The 21,788-nt window shown below is 37.1% G+C and overlaps 2 protein-coding genes across 3 annotated transcripts in view; one reads left to right on the top strand and one right to left on the bottom strand.

The window, feature by feature from the left end:
* LOC117331671 (importin-9-like) overlaps positions 1-12,157 on the top strand; it is a 32,363-nt gene extending 20,206 nt beyond the window's left edge. Inside the window, exons 17-24 of one of the 2 annotated variants that reach the window (XM_033890502.1) lie at positions 162-290; positions 611-886; positions 1,261-1,427; positions 1,981-2,057; positions 5,240-5,367; positions 8,450-8,567; positions 8,984-9,060; positions 10,619-12,157. In XM_033890502.1, the coding sequence (XP_033746393.1) occupies positions 162-290; positions 611-886; positions 1,261-1,427; positions 1,981-2,057; positions 5,240-5,367; positions 8,450-8,567; positions 8,984-9,060; positions 10,619-10,735 (1,089 nt within the window). In that variant the 3' untranslated portion in view covers positions 10,736-12,157. Of the gene's footprint in view, positions 1-161; positions 291-610; positions 887-1,260; positions 1,428-1,980; positions 2,115-5,239; positions 5,368-8,449; positions 8,568-8,983; positions 9,061-10,618 lie in introns of both variants that reach the window. The other variant, XM_033890501.1, reaches the window with a different exon arrangement.
* A 3,175-nt stretch (positions 12,158-15,332) lies between these two features.
* Positions 15,333-17,931, bottom strand: LOC117331670. Its single transcript, XM_033890500.1, has 3 exons — positions 17,722-17,931; positions 17,215-17,421; positions 15,333-16,961 (listed from the first exon to the last, which is right to left on the bottom strand). Exons 1-3 carry the CDS (start codon positions 17,873-17,875, stop codon positions 15,844-15,846), a joined length of 1,479 nt encoding a protein of 492 aa, XP_033746391.1. The 5' UTR covers positions 17,876-17,931; the 3' UTR covers positions 15,333-15,843.
* Positions 17,932-21,788: the final 3,857 nt, after the last annotated feature.

The raw sequence follows: 21,788 nt of genomic DNA, 5'->3' as shown, positions 1-21,788 counted from the left end.
TAGTCCATGATAAACTGTAACAAAATACATTTATAAACATTTTTAAAAGATTACAGTTTTCAAGATTCGGGTATTTGGCAGCTTTAGATGATAGTACTTTAAAGCTTGTGCTATCATGGATGACCTTTCAAGAGAGCTGTAAAATATGCTGGCCTTTACAGGAATCATTGGATGTGTTAGAGACAATGTTGAGAAGCTGTCCTGGACCTCTTTCTGAAGCCATGATAAAATCTGCATTTCCAGCAGCAGTTCACTGTACCCTTCACTCTGATGACAATGCCACCATGCAGGTCAGACTTGTGTGCTATCATGGGATATATCAACACTTTGGTTATCTTGGGATTCTTCCAGTAAAAATTATACCACATGTTCAATGACTCCAAAAAAATCAGTTTTGTCCAATAGAAGTTGTTAACATATTTCTTTGTGATATTGCTAAAATAGTCCTAGAATGAAATGAGTGATTTTTAAAGGTTAAGGAAATTGTTAGCTGTTCTTCTGAGTCAAACTCCCAACCAAGTACATTATATGAAGATTATCACTTCTAATACAGCCTAGATTATTATCTCCTATGAGGTATTCACTGTACTTTGTATGCCTGTTCAAACAGAGTGGAGGTGAGTGTTTACGTGCATTTGCATCAGTTGCCATGGACCAGGTAATGGGTTGGCATGACGATCAAGGACACAATGGCCTGTATTATATCATACAAGTGATATCTAAGCTGTTGGACCCAAAGACATCAGAACATACTGCATCCTTCATCGGCCGCCTGGTGTCCGTGGTACTGATAGGGGTAGGAGCAAGCCTAGGAGAAAACCTTGACTTAATGTTACGGGCAGTCCTCAGTAAAATGCAACAGACAGAGACGCTGAGTGTCATGATGGTAAGATACTCAAAACTGAAATTTCTTTTTTTCGCAGTTTCCGCTGCTTGATTTTTATGTTTCGATGATTGTGTGTGATGTTGGCTATTATTGTTGGCGATATTCTGAATTTTCAGTTAACATAATTTCCTGACAGCTACATAATATGAAACTCAATTTTCAATGTTTAGCTTTGTGAACAATACAAAATGATTTATTTTCAGTTAGAGGTTGTCTCATAAAAGTGATATTCATAGATTTTAGATACTTTTATGTTATGTTCTTCACAGCAATCAATACATTGGCAGTTTGTGATGCCTTGTACCATACTGTCAGAATTATAGGGCTATAGCTATGAAGTAATGAAGTTTATTGCATAATCAAACAACTTCCAGAGCCTGGTGATGATATTTGCCCAGCTGATGAATACACAGATGGAAGCTGTGTTAGAATTTCTCACCAGTGTTCCAGGCCCAACAGGAAAACCTGCCCTGGAGTTTGTACTAGGAGAGTGGTGTTCTAGACAGCACCTGTTTTATGGTTCTTATGAAAGGAAAGTTTGGTAAGCACCTCATTTTAATTCCCAATTACAATTGTACAGCATTTTCTTCTGAAGGCTCCAAAAGATTAAATCTTTGTTGATAGATGCAAAACCATGTATGCATGGTGTGTGCCTGTGAGATTACGTGTGACACCATGTAACTGAAGACATTTAAACATGGTTGACCTGTGATATCACTTTCGAATTTAAATGCAATTCTTTTTTCTTGATTTTTTCTCTAATGCACATTTTCACAAATGTTTGCCTGAAATATGTCAATCGGTAACATAATTCTGGGTTTTACTTATGTCAAGATGTATCATTATTGAATATTTAGTAGTAAGTTCTCAAACTGAAGTTGTAAACTCACCAGTTACATTTATGCATTAGAATTATGCCTGAATAATGTTTATAAGGAGACATTCCTCAGGAAAATAAGAACTTTAAATTAAAGCAGGATTAAGGTTTCGGATATAAAAGCAATTTCTAGACATCAGTATAAATGTTGTTGCTATGCTATTGAATTGATGTCTTTACAGCCCTTGTATAAAGTGTGTTGCTCTATTCCTTGCAGTTCTGTAGCCCTGTGTAAACTGATGCTGCATGCTATCCAGAACAACGACACTAGGCTACAGGAGATCATGGTTCAAGGTGACCAAATAGACACATCGGCCAAAGGGGTCCGCACTCGTTCTAAAACTGCCAACAGTAAGATTTCACACAAACATGTAGTGCTGTAGCTTTACCAAGTAGCTTGGTATGTTAAAGTTTTGTTATATCACCCCCATTCCCAACTCTAAGTGAAATGGGGACATAGAATTATAACTTTGTCTTTGCTTCCATGCATGTGTCTCTGTCCGCACAAAGCTTGTGTAGAAGATATGTCATGAACTCTTGGACTGGTTTTAGTTATGACCATGACATCACACATCATGTTCTACACTGATTAGAGAATCCATGGACTGGTTTTAATTCTTACTCACACCATCACATCACACTATCATGTTCTACACCTAATTAGAAAACTTGTGGAATGTTTTTAGTTCATACTCACACCATCACATCACACTGTCATGTTCTACACCTGGTTGGAGAATTCAGGGACTGTTTTTAGTTCATACTCACACCATCACATCACACTGTCATGTTCTACACTGATTAGAGAATTCATGGTCTGTTTTAATTCATACTCACACCATCACATCACACTATCATGTTCTACATTGATTAGAGGTTTCATGGTCTGTTTTAGTTCATACTCACACCATCACATAACACTATCATGTTCTACACTGATTAGAGAATCCATGGTCTGTTTTAGTTCATACTCACACCATCACATCACACTGTCATGTTCTACACTGATTAGAGAATCCATGGACTGGTTTTAATTCTTGCTCACACCATCACATCACACTGTCATGTTCTACACTGATTAGAGAATTCATGGACTGTTTTAGTTTATACTCACACCATCACATCACACTGTCATGTTCTACACTGATTAGAGAATTCATTGTCTGTTTTAGTTCATACTCACACCATCACATCACACTGTCATGTTCTACACCTGGTTGGAGAATTCAGGGACTGTTTTTAGTTCATATTCACACCATCACATCACACTGTCATGTTCTACACTGATTAGAGAATCCATGGTCTGTTTTAGTTCATACTCACACCATCACATCACACTATCATGTTCTACACTGATTAGAGAATCCATGGTCTGTTTTAGTTCATACTCACACCATCACATCACACTGTCATGTTCTACACTGATTAGAGAACTCATGGTCTGTTTTAGTTCATACTCACACCATCACATCACACTGTCATGTTCTACACTGATTAGAGAATCCATGGTCTGTTTTAGTTCATACTCACACCATCACATCACACTGTCATGTTCTACACTGATTAGAGAATTCATGGTCTGTTTTAGTTCATACTCACACCATCACATCACACTATCATGTTCTACACTGATTAGAGAACTCGTGGACCGGTTTTAGTTCATACTCACACCATCACATCACACTGTCATGTTCTACACTGATTAGAGAATCCATGGACCGGTTTTAGTTCATACTCACACCATCACATCACACTGTCATGTTCTACATCTGATTAGAGAATCCATGGACCGGTTTTAGTTCATACTCACACCATCACATCACACTGTCATGTTCTACACTGATTAGAGAATCCATGGTCTGTTTTAGTTCATACTCACACCATCACATCACACATCATGTTCTACACTGATTAGAGAACTCATGGTCTGTTTTAGTTCATACTCACACCATCACATCACACTGTCATGTTCTACACTGATTAGAGAATCCATTGTCTGTTTTAGTTCATACTCACACCATCACATCACACTGTCATGTTCTACACTGATTAGAGAATTCATGGTCTGTTTTAGTTCATACTCACACCATCACATCACACTATCATGTTCTACACCTAATTAGAAAACTTGTGGACCGGTTTTAGTTCATGCTCACACCATCACATCACACTGTCATGTTCTACACTGATTAGAGAATTCATGGTCTGTTTTAGTTCATACTCACACCATCACATCACACTGTCATGTTCTACACTGATTAGAGAATCCATGGACCGGTTTTAGTTCATACTCACACCATCACATCACACTGTCATGTTCTACACTGATTAGAGAATCCATGGACCGGTTTTAGTTCATACTCACACCATCACATCACACTATCATGTTCTACACTGATTAGAGAATTCATGGTCTGTTTTAGTTCATACTCACACCATCACATCACACTATCATGTTCTACACTGATTAGAGAATTCATGGTCTGTTTTAGTTCATACTCGCACCATGACATAACACTATCATGTTCTACACTGATTAGAGAATCCATTGTCTGTTTTAGTTCATACTCACACCATCACATCACACTATCATGTTCTACACTGATTAGAGAACTCGTGGACCGGTTTTAGTTCATACTCACACCATCACATCACACTGTCATGTTCTACACTGATTAGAGAATTCATGGTCTGTTTTAGTTCATACTCACACCATCACATCACACTGTCATGTTCTACACTGATTAGAGAATCCATTGTCTGTTTTAGTTCATACTCACACCATCACATCACACTATCATGTTCTACACTGATTAGAGAACTCGTGGACCGGTTTTAGTTCATACTCACACCATCACATCACACTGTCATGTTCTACACTGATTAGAGAATTCATGGTCTGTTTTAGTTCATACTCACACCATCACATCACACTATCATGTTCTACACTGATTAGAGAACTCGTGGACCGGTTTTAGTTCATGTTCTACACTGATTAGAGAATCCATTGTCTGTTTTAGTTCATACTCACACCATCACATCACACTGTCATGTAATGATGTTCTACACTGATTAGAAAACTCTCAGACTGGTTTTAGTTCATACTCACACCATCACATCATACTATCAATTAATCATGTTCTACACTGATTAGATTTTGGTGTTTATTGATCAAGATTAAGGATAGGTCACATTTGACTACTTTTTTAAATAAAAATCTTGTGAACAAAATTTCATTTGAACCCATCAACAGATATAGTTCTCGCTAAAATATTCCACCAAGTTCTACACTTGTTCAGATTCCAGTGGTCATCGGGTCAAAATATTAGTGAAAGGTCATAGGCTACACTTTAGGTGATCTGTATAAAACATAACCTAAGAAATTCTACTTACAGTTTCGTTCTAATGGATATTTCTAAACCTAGAATACAGAACATCGTTGTTAGGATAACATGGTTTCAAATGTTTTTTTACAGCACCAGTTCAGTGGACGACTATCCCCGTGTTGGTGAAAATTTACAAACTTCTTATCAATGAGCTCTCCAATCAGATAGAGGCCAGTTTATCAAATCAGGCATCAGGAGGGGATGATCTAGATGATGATGTAAGTATTATAGTGATAATTTTTCTGTCCCATCAATCACAGATTTCATGTTCAGTGTTTCACAGTCACATAGTAGGGTGTGATTTCTCTTGTCAACCCCTAGGGTATGACGTGTAGGGTGTGATTTCTCTTGTCAACCCCTAGGGTACGACGTGTAGGTTGTGATTTCTCTGTCAACCTCTAAGGTATGACGTGTAGGGTGTGATTTCTCTTGTCAACCCCTAGGGTACAACGTGTAGGGTGTGATTTCTCTTGTCAACCTCTAAGGTATGATGTGTAGGGTGTGATTTCTCTTGTCAACCCCTAGGGTACGACGTGTAGGGTGTGATTTCTCTGTCAACCCCTAGGGTACGATGTGTAGGGTGTGATTTCTCTGTCAACCCCTAGGGTACGACGTGTAGGGTGTGATTTCTCTGTCAACCCCTAGGGTACGACGTGTAGGGTGTGATTTCTCTTGTCAACCTCTAAGGTATGATGTGTAGGGTGTGATTTCTCTTGTCAACCTCTAAGGTATGATGTGTAGGGTGTGATTTCTCTTGTCAACCCCTAGGGTACGATGTGTAGGGTGTGATTTCTCTGTCAACCCCTAGGGTACGACGTGTAGGTTGTGATTTCTCTTGTCAACCCCTAGGGTACGAAGTGTAGGGTGTGATTTCTCTTGTCAACCTCTAAGGTATGACGTGTAGGGTGTGATTTCTCTTGTCAACCCCTAGGGTATGACGTGTAGAATGTGATTTCTCTGTCAACCCCTAGGGTATGACGTGTAGAGTGTGATTTCTCTTGTCAACCTCTAAGGTATGACGTGTAGGGTGTGATTTCTCTTGTCAACCTCTAAGGTATGACGTGTAGCGTGTGATTTCTCTGTCAACCCCTAGGGTACGATGTGTAGGGTGTGATTTCTCTTGTCAACCCCTAGGGTACGACGTGTAGGTTGTGATTTCTCTTGTCAACCCCTAGGGTACGACGTGTAGGGTGTGATTTCTCTTGTCAACACCTAGGGTACAATGTGTAGTGTGTGATTTCTCGTCAACCCCTAGGGTACAACGTGTAGTGTGTGATTTCTCGTCAACCCCTAGGGTATAACGGATAGCACGTGCTGGGAACAATACAATAACACAACAGCAATAATTCAATCACACCAATGCTGTGTTGCGCTGACGCAGCATCAATATTAGATAAATAGGAGACACAGGGTAAGAATAAAATAATCATTATCTCCCTTGGTAGTGAGACAAGGTATCATCCCTTACCTTGGGAATTTGACAAATGTTGATCCTTTTGCAGGGTTGGTATTTCTCTGTCCTGCCCTCGAAGGGGGAGATTTTATTAATGTAACAAATGAAGATTACCAATCAGATGAGTTTTTCTCTCATATCGCGCCATGTAAGATAGGTATGTAAGATAAATCTATCTTACATAGCATTTCACGCGCGCGGAGTAATCTACGTTCAAGGGGGACAACTCTTACAACGTCGTGTGCTTGTATTTACATTTGACAGTCCTTAGATTTATTATATCGTCGGTGTCGGTTGAAACGTTGGATTTAACTATAAAAATACACATTCTGAGATAAATATATATATCATATCAGCTATAAACTAATAGGGCTACACGGTTAAACGATTAGACATTTCATCTGAGCGAAAATATAACTTCGTTACAGTACTGTATAACATAGTAGACTAGGCCTACAGGCCTGTTGTAACAGTTACAGTACAGACTTGCCTACCCTACTGGTTTGTCATTTGCCATTAAAAACATGCAAACACACACAATCACCTGGCAATGATAGGAAGTTGAATAAAAGCCATAAATAAACAAAAGTTTATAAAAAAGAAAATGTCAAACATCATAACCGATGAAATGGTTCCGTTTCCGTCAGCACAGGGGCCTGGATTGTTCACTCTACTGTCAGTAGGCCTACTGAATTCAGTAATATAACCCGTGTATTTGGAACATTCGGTACAAATGACACCCCTCGATATTCATATAAAGAAATATTTATTATATTTTTAACACAGAGTCTAGGACCTACTGTATATTTGTGTAGAGTAACCAGGAAAACTAACTGTTATCCTAGCCTTTCATCGTTATCAATGGACCTACCTTCGTCATTCTATCAAGAAAACTGGTTAAACACATATAATCCTATGTCACAGAAAGGATCGAATACTCGTATCGAGTCACTGTTCGCTGGTTCACACATGAAGTTGCCAAAATCACCGTGAATTTAAAATTACCACCCGAGAAACATCGCCGCGTCATGGCGATCGAGATCAACATCACTCTCAATAGCCTTGAACTACATTTGTATGAATGGAATTCCAATGACAGTCGTGACGTGACGTCACGTAGTGATGTAGTATTTTATAAAAAAAAATGTGGCTTGGCAATACAAAGTACAGTGTGTTCCGTGAAATGATCAAATATGTCGAGGGGCAAATCAAATCATAAGTAAAATTGGAAAAAATCATTTCAGCATTGGATTTTTCAAAATATTGTTGATAGAACTCCTTTTCTCGGATGTTGACAATTTGATCACGGCCACGTCAAAAGTCGGTCAAGTTACGACAATTTTTATTGGCGAATTGTTCATTCGTTTTTCACTTAAGCACAGAAGGAATAAAATTTGTGTGCAAACACAGTTTGCCAAAATCGGGTATGATCTTTCAGAATATCATAAGTATTTTTAGTAAAAACGTCAAATAAAAAAAATTAAAAAAATGAAGAAAATGGATGGCTGAGGGACCCTTTCTCCAGAAATTTGGTAGTGGTATGAGAGAAAAAGACTCTTTCATTATGTGTGTATGTAGGATAGGGATATTCCACCCTCGGGATCACAAAATGTGGTAAAACCCTCGGCAAGCCTCGGGTTTCACCACATTGTGTGACCCCTCGGGTGGAATATCCCTATCATACATACACACATATGAAAGAGTCTTATAATCCTCCAATATTATATAATATGCTGTTGTTGACAGTTTCTAATGAAAAATATATGATACAATATTGATGGAACTATATCGGATAGCTGAAAAGAATTGGATAGCTGTGACATTTGTTGCATGAACCACTGTTACAGGATGAAGGTTGGGATGAAGAAGATGATGATGCTGATGACGATGAGTTGGTTGATGAGTCAGCATTGACTGGTCACACATTATCCAGTCTGATAGACCAGTTCGCTGGAGACTTTGAAGGTAAAGTTGTGTCTATTTGATTAAACAATCATGAAATTGTCTCATTTTGTTGTAGACATTTCAAATTAAATTCTGTATGGATGGAATAGAATATCGATATGGGATAGAATGGATGTTTTGGGGTAAATAAATATCTTGTTTATCGATATATGTAAGGTAGGTGTTATGTCACATCCTCCAATCTGTCGGAGAATTCCATGTTTTCATATTGTAGTGCGCTCTGGCCCTAAATCTAGACATGGTGTTAGGGCCAGAGGAAACTCTGGCTACCTTAGTAAATGTGTGCTGTACTCAATATTGGTGTTAATATTGTAGCCAAATTATGCTGTCGTCATACAAGAAGCAAGTGTCGTGTCCTTAAATATGAATTTAAAAAAAAATATTGAGATCTGATTCAGCATTTCTGGTTTCCACAGGGTATGGAGCCGACGAAGAAGAGGAGGAGGATGACCCAGACCAAGTCAAAGATCCAACTAATCAAATTGATCTGCAGGTATGTATTTAGATTTAATTGTTTTCTATATCTGTGAAATGTTAGAGGTGATTTTTATGGTGAAAATTATTAGAGAAAACCATTTACTGAGAAAATGTCAAAATGGTAATGACTTAAATAAACATTGCTGGACTCGCCTTTAGTTGTCCATGTAGGATCAAGTGTCTCGTGGAATTAAGAGCAGTCCTTAGGTCAAAAAAATATTTACTTTGTTTTCAGGCAGTGTTTTTTCAAAAGAGAGATGTAGAAAGGATGCAATTTTAGGTCTTTAGACCTATTCTAATTGCCTTTTGTCTGTCCATTAAAAAGATATATATATTTTCAACTTCTCAGAAAACCCTGAACCAATTTAAATTAAATTTTGCAGAAATCTCCCATGGCCTAAGACCAACCAAAATGGTGAATTATATGGTCCCCACCCTCTAGGGGACTGAGGGGTGGGACCAAAAAGGGTCAAATTAACTGAAATTTCAAAAATCTTCTCGGGACCCAAATAAGTTAGAATTAAATATTCTTCATAGATGAAAGGGTCTAAGATGCTTTAGCAAAATTGGGAATTTCATGACCCTGTATGCCCTAGGGGAGGTGGTAATTTTTACAATAGTTTATATAGGGAAATAACATTTTTGACTCATTTGTATGATTTCTGTTCAAGTGTTGGAATGTTTTTTTATCTTTGTTCAAATAAGCAGGATGGGCTGGCAGTTTGATGGTATGCTCATGTTGGTCCTGACTGGCCCCCCTGGGGCTGATGGGTGGGGTCAAAAAGGGTCAAATTGACAGAAATATTTTAAAACTTGGGCGACCTTTATATTTATTTATTTTTTCTAATCTATATGGCAAGAATGGGAATAAAGAGAATCGTTTTTATTGTTTTCAATGAAAATCGTTTTCTTTACACATGATTCAAGTATTCTGTTATAAAATCAACGTAGTTCTTGTGATTGCTTTCTAAAATCAAAAGCATTTTGTTTTTGCTTGATGTCTTTGGCCCAAATGTGTGCCTTTTTCTGCAATCGTCACATAGTACATAAATCATTATCATTTAAATGCTTGTCTCTATTTGTCCTTCATTCCATCTTTTTCATAACATTGGTAACTAAATGATACAACTGACATGAAGCAGGCCTATTTCCTGGATTTTGTTTTGATGGCAGCCGATGTATTCCTAAAAAAATTTATATAATTTGTTTGTATGATTTTTACGATAAAATCAGCAATGAGCAGCCTTAAGTTAGATGCACTTTAAAACCTAAAATGTTGCTGACCCTTCCACGTATTCTCTTTTTTGTTGGTACCCTCGTAAAGAAGCAATTTTAGTGTAAAAATGGTACCAACACATCAAATACACCAACATCAGAATATATGTTTTCCTGGAACAACCCTAAGTGAGTAATTCACCCGTATATTAATGTACCAATGAAGAAAATATTCTGGCAAGTTATATTCAGCAAGAAAACAACTTTGACATTGACTGCATTGAGTAGAAATATGTACTGTAGTTAATAGTCTTGCATAGTCCAAGATTGAGGAAGTTGTCTCCCCTTGTTTGTTTTAGGCTTACCTGACGGAGTTCCTCCAGTCGCTGTCACAGCAGCCTTGCTATAGCATGTTTACAGCACATCACTCCGAGTCTGAGAAACAGGTGCTCCGTACTATCAGTGTAAACACGTGACAGGTGCTGGATCTTTGCAGCAATTTTATCTGAAAGTCTTAACAGTTCATTTTCTTGGATTTTGGTGATTGGTTTGGGACAGTGACATTATGGACAAACATCTTGTCAGAACTACAGAATCAATATCATTATTCAAGATATTTGACTGAAATGATAGTTATGGACATGTGCAATGGAATTCAAGGGAAGTTGTTTCCTTTTCTGTGATTTTAGTGTGAATTTTAAGGCTTATCAACAGCATTATAACTTTACAAAAAATATTCTCTTACCAGAGAATCGCTGTTTCCTCCGATTCTACATATTTTATGTATTTCTGTATGGTTGTGGGAACATAATAGCTCAATCATATCTTCCTATGTCAATGTGTAGACTTCAATCTTGATCCATGAACAAAACTCCTTGAGTGTGTGATTTTAAGACATTTTATTTTGTGGTGATTTTTGTGCTCGAGTTCAGCTTGCAAAATACAGTAATCTGCAGTAAAATTATGCAATGCTTGAATATCCACTATTACAAAGAAGGCAGTTTCACTTTATCCTATGTTGACAATGTGTCTAAATATCAAAAGATCTTATCTGGAGCTTAAAAAATACTGAAACGGTTTAAAAATAAATTTATTAAATCCTAATAAAGATTGCATAAGATTCGGATTACTGTGCCAAATTATTGTGATGTCATATCAAATATATTGTCACCTTTAATATACACCAATGGCTACTTGATGCAGTGTGCATATCGTAGTGAATTATAGGATAATGGCAGTCTGAAGTGTGTCGACAGTATTAAACTATATGAAGTAGCCTATTGTGTTAAAATGTCTGGTTTGGTTGATATAGGTAACAGGCTGATGACTAGTCACCAGTCAACACTTATGACAATAATTAGTGCATCACTGGTGCTATTTGGCTCAGTGAATGATCATAAGGGAATATCTTAATTAAAAAAGGAATTGTGACAACATTTTAACATGATTTTAATTGATGTAGGTGTCTTGTACACCGATTATTTACTGGAAATGCTCGGGTTGTACTTTAATTGTTCCATGGCACTTTTTATATAAAGTGCTACAAGATTCATAATAAATGATACCTTTTTATGTTCATTATCCATTTTATTCATGTTGAATTATAATCAATAGCAAATAAACGTTATAAAATTTAATATATATTCAAAAATTGAACTTTTAACTTCACACAAGTTTCCATGGTCATTGTTTTAAAAACACATTTGGAAATATCCGTGTTCAGGGATATTTTCCGAGTTTAAACCCATGTTTTCTTCCCACCTGTGTTTTTTGTCCCTTTACCTCATCCAGATGTATGTACCTCGTTTTATTAGGTCACTGCTGCTGTGTGTCATGTCTTTGTATCTGATGTATGTGTTCAGAGATTTGATTATTTATTAAAAACATGCATCACAATCGACTGTATTCTTTGTCTATAGCATGTCTAGCCTCAGTTTTAGAGGAGAACCAAGAATTGCACACAAAAAGGAATATATTAGCACACCTCAATACAAATTGATAACTACAGTAGAAATTAATTAAAACTATGTCATACATGATATATTACATAAGTCTTCATAGGAATAATAGTGATGCTTAGGGCCTTAAGTGTGGTTACTCAAAACATGTGAAAAGAGATTTTAAAATCTTAACGAGGAGATGTATTAGCCCGTAATTTGGTTAGGATTTAAAATTACTTGACGAGGCATTGTCCTTAGTCCAAATTTCGAACAGAAATTAACAAGGGCCTCAACTATTGTGCTACAATAAAGGGAGACACGCCAAATTTCGGTCTATATGTGATGCTCCTCATCCCAAGACTGATTGTGGGCTATAGAATGTATCGGTCGTCGTAAGAAGTTGATTTGATTTCAAAACCACTGCTAAGAATCGGTACTAAACACAAGCACCTGTTTTAATTTTGAATAGACCAACAGTACCGAAACCAAACAAGAATATCGGTGGAATTGATGAAAGCTCCCCGAAAACAACTTTATCGGAGGATATCAATATTTGGTCGTATAAAAAACATTTCTGTAAAAATACGTTAAAATGGCGAGTTAGGAAGAAGAGGAAAGTAGATGTGTATTAATGTCCGTTACATACTTATGCTTGAGCTATTAAGGGATTCATCGTCAAGGATTCCAACGAAATTTTATCAAAGGACAATAATTCTGTAATGAAGGGATTGTGGGCCCTGACTGGTGCACTGTATATGTCATAGTATAACCAATGTATACACAACGTTTCATTATCCTAGTTTAAATGCAGGCAAAGTTTTGCTCCGGACACGGAACTTTTAATAAGAGGACAATAACTGAAAAGAAGGGGTTTGTCTTGAATCTAGTACACCACACATGCCTTCGTGTAATCATGATCCTTACTTAACTATGGGCAAAGATGTGTCCCGAACATGAAAAGGACGGATCGGAAAAGCAGCTACTATATATGCTCCCCCACCTAATTTTCGGGGGGGGGGGGGGGGTATAAATGGTAGATAATATGAACTACTAACAATACGTACGTTATCCTGTAATATGGTTCTTCACCCGACACATTAATTGTTTAGAGGAACAAAGACGTATCTCCAGCATGGAGTGCTTAGAAGTAAAGGGTCGTATCTCAAATTTATCAATTAAATATCTACAATTCCGAATGAAATTTTCTGATAGAATTTGTACTTTATAGCAATGGAAATTGTCTAATTCTTTTAATTCGCAGTCTTTTAACAGAAATTGACCATTTCAATTGATATAATGTACAAATTCTATAAGAAAATCTCACTCGTAGTTGAAATCTATTAAAATCTAAAAATAAACAAATTTGAGATACGGCTCTTTACTTCTAGGCACTCCTTGTTGGAGATACGTCCTGGTTCCTCTAAACAATCGACATATTGTATCGTGTAAATATTACGGCACAGAAGTTACTGTTTTCGTTAGTAAACTGTTACATGTGCCCTTTTTGAATGATACTCCCGGAATCGTCTGAACACTTCCGATTTCGATCTCTTATACTTCAGCTCTTCTGAATCACTGTCCCGTAACCTCGCAATACCCCTTACCTCCTTTTCGACACGCTTTGATTCCGTTAATTCCAGAGAATCCTTTGTATCTCTGATAGTGATCATTTTCATTTTCATGTTTCCCGGTGGTAAAACCAGCTTTGGGAGTGTATATGGCTGTCTATATTCTGTCTGTGGAGAAGTTTTCCTCTCCGAATGTCTCGCCGGAGACTCTCCCCGACCGACGTTTATAGGAGGAAGCCTCACTTTAAATTTAACATGATTGGTCGTTTTCTTCATACGTTTTGTTGACGTCTGTGATGTTTTAAGCGTGTCTATTGTTATTGAGCCTGTAACAACCTTCTGTGCACATTCCGAACTTGTATAAGAACTCGGCCAAGATAAATCTCTGGTAATAGTATTATTGCTTATTTCTTTCTGGAATGGAGTCATCCCATTGGGATAATTTACGTTCCTAGCAATGTTATTTGCTTCATCCTGAGATACGCTTACCTCTATCGCGTCGCCTTTTATCAACGAGCTATTTGTAGCTATAATTTCCTCATGTTTAACTTTACGTCGACTGCTTCTCAGTCGCGGTTTAGAATGATCTGGATATTCATGGTTTTCATCCCTTTGGGTGTTTCCTTGTGGTCGTTTCTTATAAGTCTTCCTGCTTTTGTTTTTGATGTCCAATCTTCTGATCTTGTGGGTTTTTGTTTTTCCTTGTCCCGAAATTGTATCTGGATTGTCCGCGATATGATATAATTCTTTCACCTTAGCCTTCTCGTTCGTACTTGTCTCTTCCAGCTCTATTTTTGACATCTGAGTTTCAATTTCTTCCGAAATATGTTGCCAGGTAAAGGTGCTCATAGACGGTATCTTCCGTATGGTCCGTAACGTCATTGTATCTAACGCTGTTCGCGAGGCCCTCGTGGTGGCACTCGCATTTGACGTCGAGTGTTTTGAACGCCTGCCTCTTTTGTTTCTTTTAGCTTTTCGATGTCTGGTCAAGCTGTGAACATCATCTATTCTCCGGTTCCATAAACCCGCCATATCATTAGACATCATTGATAACACAATATTTACAACGAAGTTTTGATGTATTTTTCTTCTAATTAGTTAGAGAGGGCTGAATGTCTGTTCGTTGTCTCACCGTCCAAGTTTGTGGTTTAGTCGTGGGATATTCTCCAGAAACATTAAACAAAACGAACCACCTTTAATAATGCAACACAAGCCTCTCAAAATGTGATTATCAAGGACAATTGTAGATATGTTAATTATACTTTCCCAAGCAATCATGGCCAATTATACGCATAACAAAGGTAACAACAACAATAAGTCTTCTCTAGCGCAACGCCTTATATTGGCTTCAGTTTATACCTAGGTTAACAGGGCGTAAAGTTAAAAAGTGTTCACGGAGACTTATAACGTCAGCGACTTGTCTCCTTTGTTTAAAGGCCTAACTAATACGGGCAGTGATGCGTGTGTAAAACTTGACTGTGGAAGTTTCAAATTAATAGCAAATTATATTTTTCTAACTTAATTGTTTATTATATATATTGCATATTTGGCTAATAACAACAGAATGTGGAGTTAAAGAATGATTTTACTCCAACAGTGAATACGATATTTTACAAAGTATTGTGTCCCCACTGGTAACTGGTGTCCCGTTGTAGGTTGATGTTAAAGATAGAAAAAAAAATCAGTGCATGTGACATATTAATGACGTTGTAAACTTCATATAATCGGTAAAGTCATTTATTTCCACCAAAATAAATGTATACTGACCTAAATATGTTTTATGTACAGATACAATATATGTTAAACTGGTGTTTATGATAGAATAACGTAACCCTTTGAAATAACATACATGTGTATGTCTATTAACCTAAGAGAAATAACCGACGTTACTTTATAAAAAAAGGGTTTACTATATCGCTTCCTCCGAAACCAGGTTAAGTGGAAACAAAGGTAATTATTTTGTTCATCCGGGTCTCATCTGCCTGGTAACTCCTCAATCACTTCGCGTCTTTTTGCGTCTCCGTACGGTCAGTATCATGCCAAGTATCATATTAACATACATTTGTTTATTTTTCTTTACATATTTGTCTTTTTACGTCTCCGTACGTTCAGTATCATGCCAAGTATCATTGCGAGTACGGACATCCCGAGGATCACGGCGTGTCCTCCACGGACACACCCCATTCCGTAGCAGTACACTTCCCCAGGGACGGAGATCGCCGCGTCGTAGAGCGCACCAAACGCTTCCTGGGCTGCAAGACCGATTAGAGATGCTGCAAGCAGGGCAATTCCCCAATTACGACCGAGGTTGTTAATGCTGAACATTTCACTCATAACAGCCGGGGCGATGGACCAGATAATGCCCTGTCCAACTCCATTAAACACTGTGGCAACGACAAGGACTGAATATTTGTCAGCCAGTCCCACCACGAGACACTGACAAATAACGAACGTCATAATCCCCGCTGTGAGGATTCCCAGACGGGGCAACCTTTGCTGGAAGTGATCAGAAATCACGCCGATGGCGGTACTGATGACAGCGTTGGTGATGGGAATGACTATGACGATGTCGGCGTTATGGCCGTCTAGATCTAGTGCTGCCGTTGTCTGTGTTAGGGCGATCGTATACACCAGACCAGTTACGGACGCCAGGGTAAATGACCACGTAAGCAGCTGGTAGTCAAGAGAAATGAAGATATTTAATATGGACTTGTCATCAGGACTTCTGCCATCACCCGGAACTGTAGTATCTATAGCCGATACCTTAGCAGTATCAATATTTTCGAAACTTCCGTTATCCTTAGGCACAGACATATCTTCAGATAAATCATATTTTTCATCGTCACCTACGAAAACTTTGTTGTTTACGTATTGACCATCACGGGAGGCGTCTGCCGGAACCTCTGATACTATGTTTTCTGTAGACTCAATACGTGGGTACACTCGCATGAACGCAATACACAGAATGTCAATGACCACAAAACACACGGCGAACACCAACATCAGGGTAGAGAAACTGTCTGCGCTCTTAGGGTCATCCTTCCCAATCACATGGAAATATATCGCGGAGAAAACAGATGGACTGCCTGCGAAGAAAGCGTTGAGGATTCCCACGATTTTACCACGATGTTTTGGGTGGAAGTTAAGAGCGTTAGTGTTGAGAGCGACCATGTACGTAAACACAGATCCGATACCTACATCATGAAAAAGATAATCAGACACACAATGTAATAAGGAAATATTGTCAATATAATCTTAAACATGGGTCTGTCAGGAATCAAATACTTTTGACACAATAGTGTTATTACATTGTGGCATTATTGAGGTCCATCAATCGTGGACATTTCATTAAAAAGACATAGAAAGAAACGATGCCAATACAATTTATCTTACACCACTGGAGTTATTTTTCGCTAATAGAAAGAACGTTCTCTCTATTGTACTCACCACAGAGGAAAAAATAGATCGCCATCAGCCAGCTGTGGGAGCTATAGAACCTGATGTACCGGGTGGTGCTCCATATTAGTAAGTACGCCGACAGGGAGAGGACTAGCCCCACCGCCGAACACCACTGGGGACCAAATCGGTCGTAAAACATCCCCGGTAGGAACCCGATCCCCAGGCCGACGTTTAGGAAGGATGATTGCAGCTGAACTAGAAAACGAAATACCCGATAAAAATTAACTGTATCGTGTCTCCGCATGACAGTAACAGGGCACAATTAAGATCACACAATCATTGTATTGTTTAAAATTGGTACAATGTTACAGAGATAGAAAAAGACGGCACACGAAAGGGGCTAGGAGATTCGGGGAAATAACACCAAACCAGATCAACTTTCAATCAAAGATGTGCATTAAATTTTGATGTGACTAATTTAAATATTCTTCTCACAAAACATGGCCGTCTGCTTTCATTAATATTTATTCTGGATACAAATGTAGCGACTCTTACCCTCCTTGGCGGTGAAGTTGAATGTTGATTTGAGAGCATCCTGATACGCATTAAATACAAATAAGGATCCGGACACGAACTTTGCCGAACATCCGATCACAAGTCCAATCCATTTCATCACAGTAAGGTAGCGTGCCGATCGCTGGTCCACCATGTTGTCGTTCAGAATGAGAATCTACTCAGATAGCACCTCTGATAACTTTACGTGTGTGTGATGTCAGGTATATGCCTGTAGCGATAGCTATGACTGACACCCCTTTCCCCCATCTTTGAAATGTCATGGTCAGTTTTTACTTAGCTACTGAGAAATTGACCTACCGGACAACTTAATACCCTCTGTCAGTAGCTGATAGTCACCACGATGTATCAAATGGTATCTGTTACACGTAGTAACACAAGTAACGCTGCTTATTAAGGTTTTGTTTTTTATCCAAATTACGTAATGTCTAAAACAACAGAGCATTAACAGGTGGACAAGATTATACAAACGATAGCACTGTCCGGTCTCGCTGTATCTTAATTGATACAATAACGTAATTATTGTTGATCAGTACCTAAAGTGCTGACATATGCAACAAAACAGGACCAAAACGATGTTTGCGTCATGGCTGTCCAGACCTTGTGCTGCTGTGGTTTGTGTAGGGGAATCATATACACCGAACCAGCAACGGACGCTAGAGAAATTTCCCATGTCAGCAGCTGATAGTCAATGTTCAACAGGATCGCGGATATCCCTAGAAATTGTCGAATCTGCAACAGACGCCAAGTATTACCAATATTCCCTTAACTTTAAGTGGCGTTCGTTATGCTTTCTTCACCAATGAAGCCCCTGTTGCATACATGTACCATGAATTGGCTTGACAGCATCAAATCCTGTCGCCTCGGCATTCTTACAAGTGTTCATTGGTTAAATTACATAAATACTAACCTAAAAGATACTTCCAGGCACAATAATTTCATTTTAAAAATATATATAATCACCTCTTGTCATAATAATGACATATCGTGTACGGGACCGTGTGTATTCAACCTATTCATATTGTTCAATCGTGACACACATTGATTTCATGATGTAAATCTTAATGTTTATAAATCATGCCGTAGAAAAAAAGAGATATAACCGTTATTTGACATGAGTACCATTCACTTCAGCCTTTGCTACGTCATGCTTGTTTTGATCTTGATAAGCAGTTTATTTTGATAATTTTCACATTTTTTTAAAACGAAAGAATACGATTTGAACGACCTAAAATTTACGAATTTATATATACTATCTAGGTAATGATGTATAGTTAAGATTGTTATTAATTACCATGGGTTACATTACCAAAGCAATCGATGTCAGTGTTATCGACGACTCCGTTTCGTAGTTACCGAGCGATGATCGGGACTGGCACAGTCAAATACCGGGCGTAATGTGGGTTATAACTGTGGAAATAATCAAGTATTCAACAACACTTTTCTATCCCATCGCTATTTAACTAAAAAAATTAACATTTTATAGTATCTAAATATTCGTAAAAAAACACATTGTTATGTTGTTAAATACAGCTCATGTTATCTCAACAATAAAGGTTGTCATAAGAACACCATATACTGTCACAATACAGATATGATGTGTATTACGCCTGTGATTGACAGAATCGCGGAATGATACACTCTATACCTAATTTAACACGTAAAAGTACCTTATTCGCGTCACCGATCAATGCGTCAAGGTTTTATTTTACTTAATTGATCGACATATGATAGATAATCACTAAATCCATATTTAAAGATGCTATTGGCTGTGATTATTGTACAGGTGATATGGTGTCATATGTAAGTTATAGATGTGTATACATAATAACTAGAAAACTGTTGCTTTAATTGTTAGTTCATGTTACTAAGTAAAAGTCTATTTCTATACCAATTCCTACTTTATGGCATTTAAATAAATAAATTAAAAAAATAGCGTTACAACTTCCTTCAATCGATGAAAGCTAAAAGGGTGTCTATTATCCTTCGTTAGATAAAACATCCGTAGCGTTGGTAAGAGTTATATATCAACATTTCTCCTGTTTTAGTTATCGATCATATACCGGTTATTTATCGTTTCTTTACATCTTATTAACGATATTATTTTCAAGGTAAAAATCGTTCAAAAGTTTACCGTAAAGAACATATAAAAAAGAACATCGACGTAAAATGTTTTCCGAAAATTATTCAATAAAATGGGAAAGCTGTCATGAAAATTGTATACGAGATCTTATTACAGACGGTCTTCAGTGAGGAAATGTATGACCTTACGGTATATTTTCCATAGAGGACAGTTTGCTGACAGGGTTATCAAACTCAATAAACGAAACCGCAATACTGATTTAACGTGATAAACGAAACCAGTATGCTGATTTAACGTGATAAACGAAACCGTTTTACTGATTTAACTTGATAAACGAAACCGTTTTACTGATTTAACATGATAAACGAAACCGTTTTACTGGTTTAACATGATAAACGAAACCGTTTTACTGATTTAACGTGATAAACGAAACCGTTTTACTGATTTAACATGATAAACGAAACCGTTTTACTGATTTAACATGATAAACGAAACCGTTTTACTGATTTAACGTGATAAACAAAACCGTTATACTGATTTAACTTGATAAACGAAACCGTTATACTGATTTAACATGATAAACGAAACCGTTATACTGATTTAACGTGATAAACGACACCGTTGTACTGATTTAACATGATAAACAAAACTGTTATATTGATTTAACGTGATAAACAAAACTGTTATATTGATTTAACGTGATAAACGAAACCGTTTTACTGATTTAACGTGATAAACAAAACTGTTATATTGATTTAACGTGATAAACAAAACTGTTATACTGATTTAACGTGATAAACGAAACCGTTTTACTGATTTAACGTGATAAACAAAACTGTTATATTGATTTAACGTGATAAACGAAACCGTTTTACTGATTTAACGTGTTAACGAAACCGTTTTACTGATTTAACGTGATAAACAAAACCGTTATACTGATTTAACGTGATAAATGACACCGTTTTACTGGTTTAACATGATAAACGAAACCGTTTTACTGATTTAACATGAGAAACGAAACCGTTATACTGATTTAACGTGATAAACAAAACCGTTTTACTGATTTAACGTGATAAACAAAACCGTTTTACTGATTTAACGTGATAAACGAAACCGTTATATTGATTTAACGTGATAAAAGAAACCGTTTTACTGATTTAACGTGATAAACGAAACCGTTTTACTGATTTAACGTGATAAACGAAACCGTTATATTGATTTAACGTGATAAATGACACCGTTATACTGATTTAACGTGATAAAAGAAACCGTTTTACTGATTTAACGTGATAAACAAAACCGTTATACTGATTTAACATGATAAACGAAACCGTTTTACTGATTTAACGTGATAAACAAAACCGTTTTACTGATTTAACGTGATAAACAAAACCGTTATACTGATTTAACGTGATAAACAAAACCGTTTTACAAATTTAACGTGATAAACGAAACCGTTATACTGATTTAACGTGATAAACAAAACCGTTATACTGATTTAACTTGATAAACGCAACCGTTATATTGATTGAACGTGATAAGCGAAACCGTTATATTGATTTAACGTGATAAACGAGACCGTTATATTGATTTAACGTGATAAGCGAAACCGTTATATTGATTTAACGTGATAAACGAGACCGTTATATTGATTTAACAAGATAAACGAAACCGTTATACTGATTTAACGTGATAAAAGAAACCGTTATACTGATTTAACTTGATAAACGAAACCGTTATACTGATTTAACGTGATAAACAAAACGTTATACTGATTTAACGTGATAAACCAAACCGTTATACTGATTTAACGTGATAAACGAAACCGTTATACTGATTTAACGTGATAAACGAAACCGTTATACTGATTGAACGTGATAAACGACACAGTTATACTGATTGAACGTGATCAACAAAACCGTTATACTGATTTAACTTGATAAACGAAACCGTTATACTGATTTAA

Source organism: Pecten maximus, chromosome 7 (genome assembly GCF_902652985.1).
Source record: "Pecten maximus chromosome 7, xPecMax1.1, whole genome shotgun sequence".
NCBI classification, from domain to species: domain Eukaryota; kingdom Metazoa; phylum Mollusca; class Bivalvia; order Pectinida; family Pectinidae; genus Pecten; species Pecten maximus.
Note: the sequence above shows the minus strand (reverse complement) of the source record. Positions and strands in the feature narration are given on the sequence as shown.

Coding starts and splice junctions, on each gene's coding strand:
- LOC117331670 (XM_033890500.1), bottom strand. CDS start 17,875: ATGGTGGACCAGCGATCGGCACGCTACCTTACTGTGATGAAATGGATT. Junction 17,422..17,721: donor CAACTTCACCGCCAAGGAGG/GTAAGAGTCGCT, acceptor TTCGTTTTCTAG/TTCAGCTGCAATCATCCTTC. Junction 16,962..17,214: donor GATCTATTTTTTCCTCTGTG/GTGAGTACAATA, acceptor TTCATGATGTAG/GTATCGGATCTGTGTTTACG.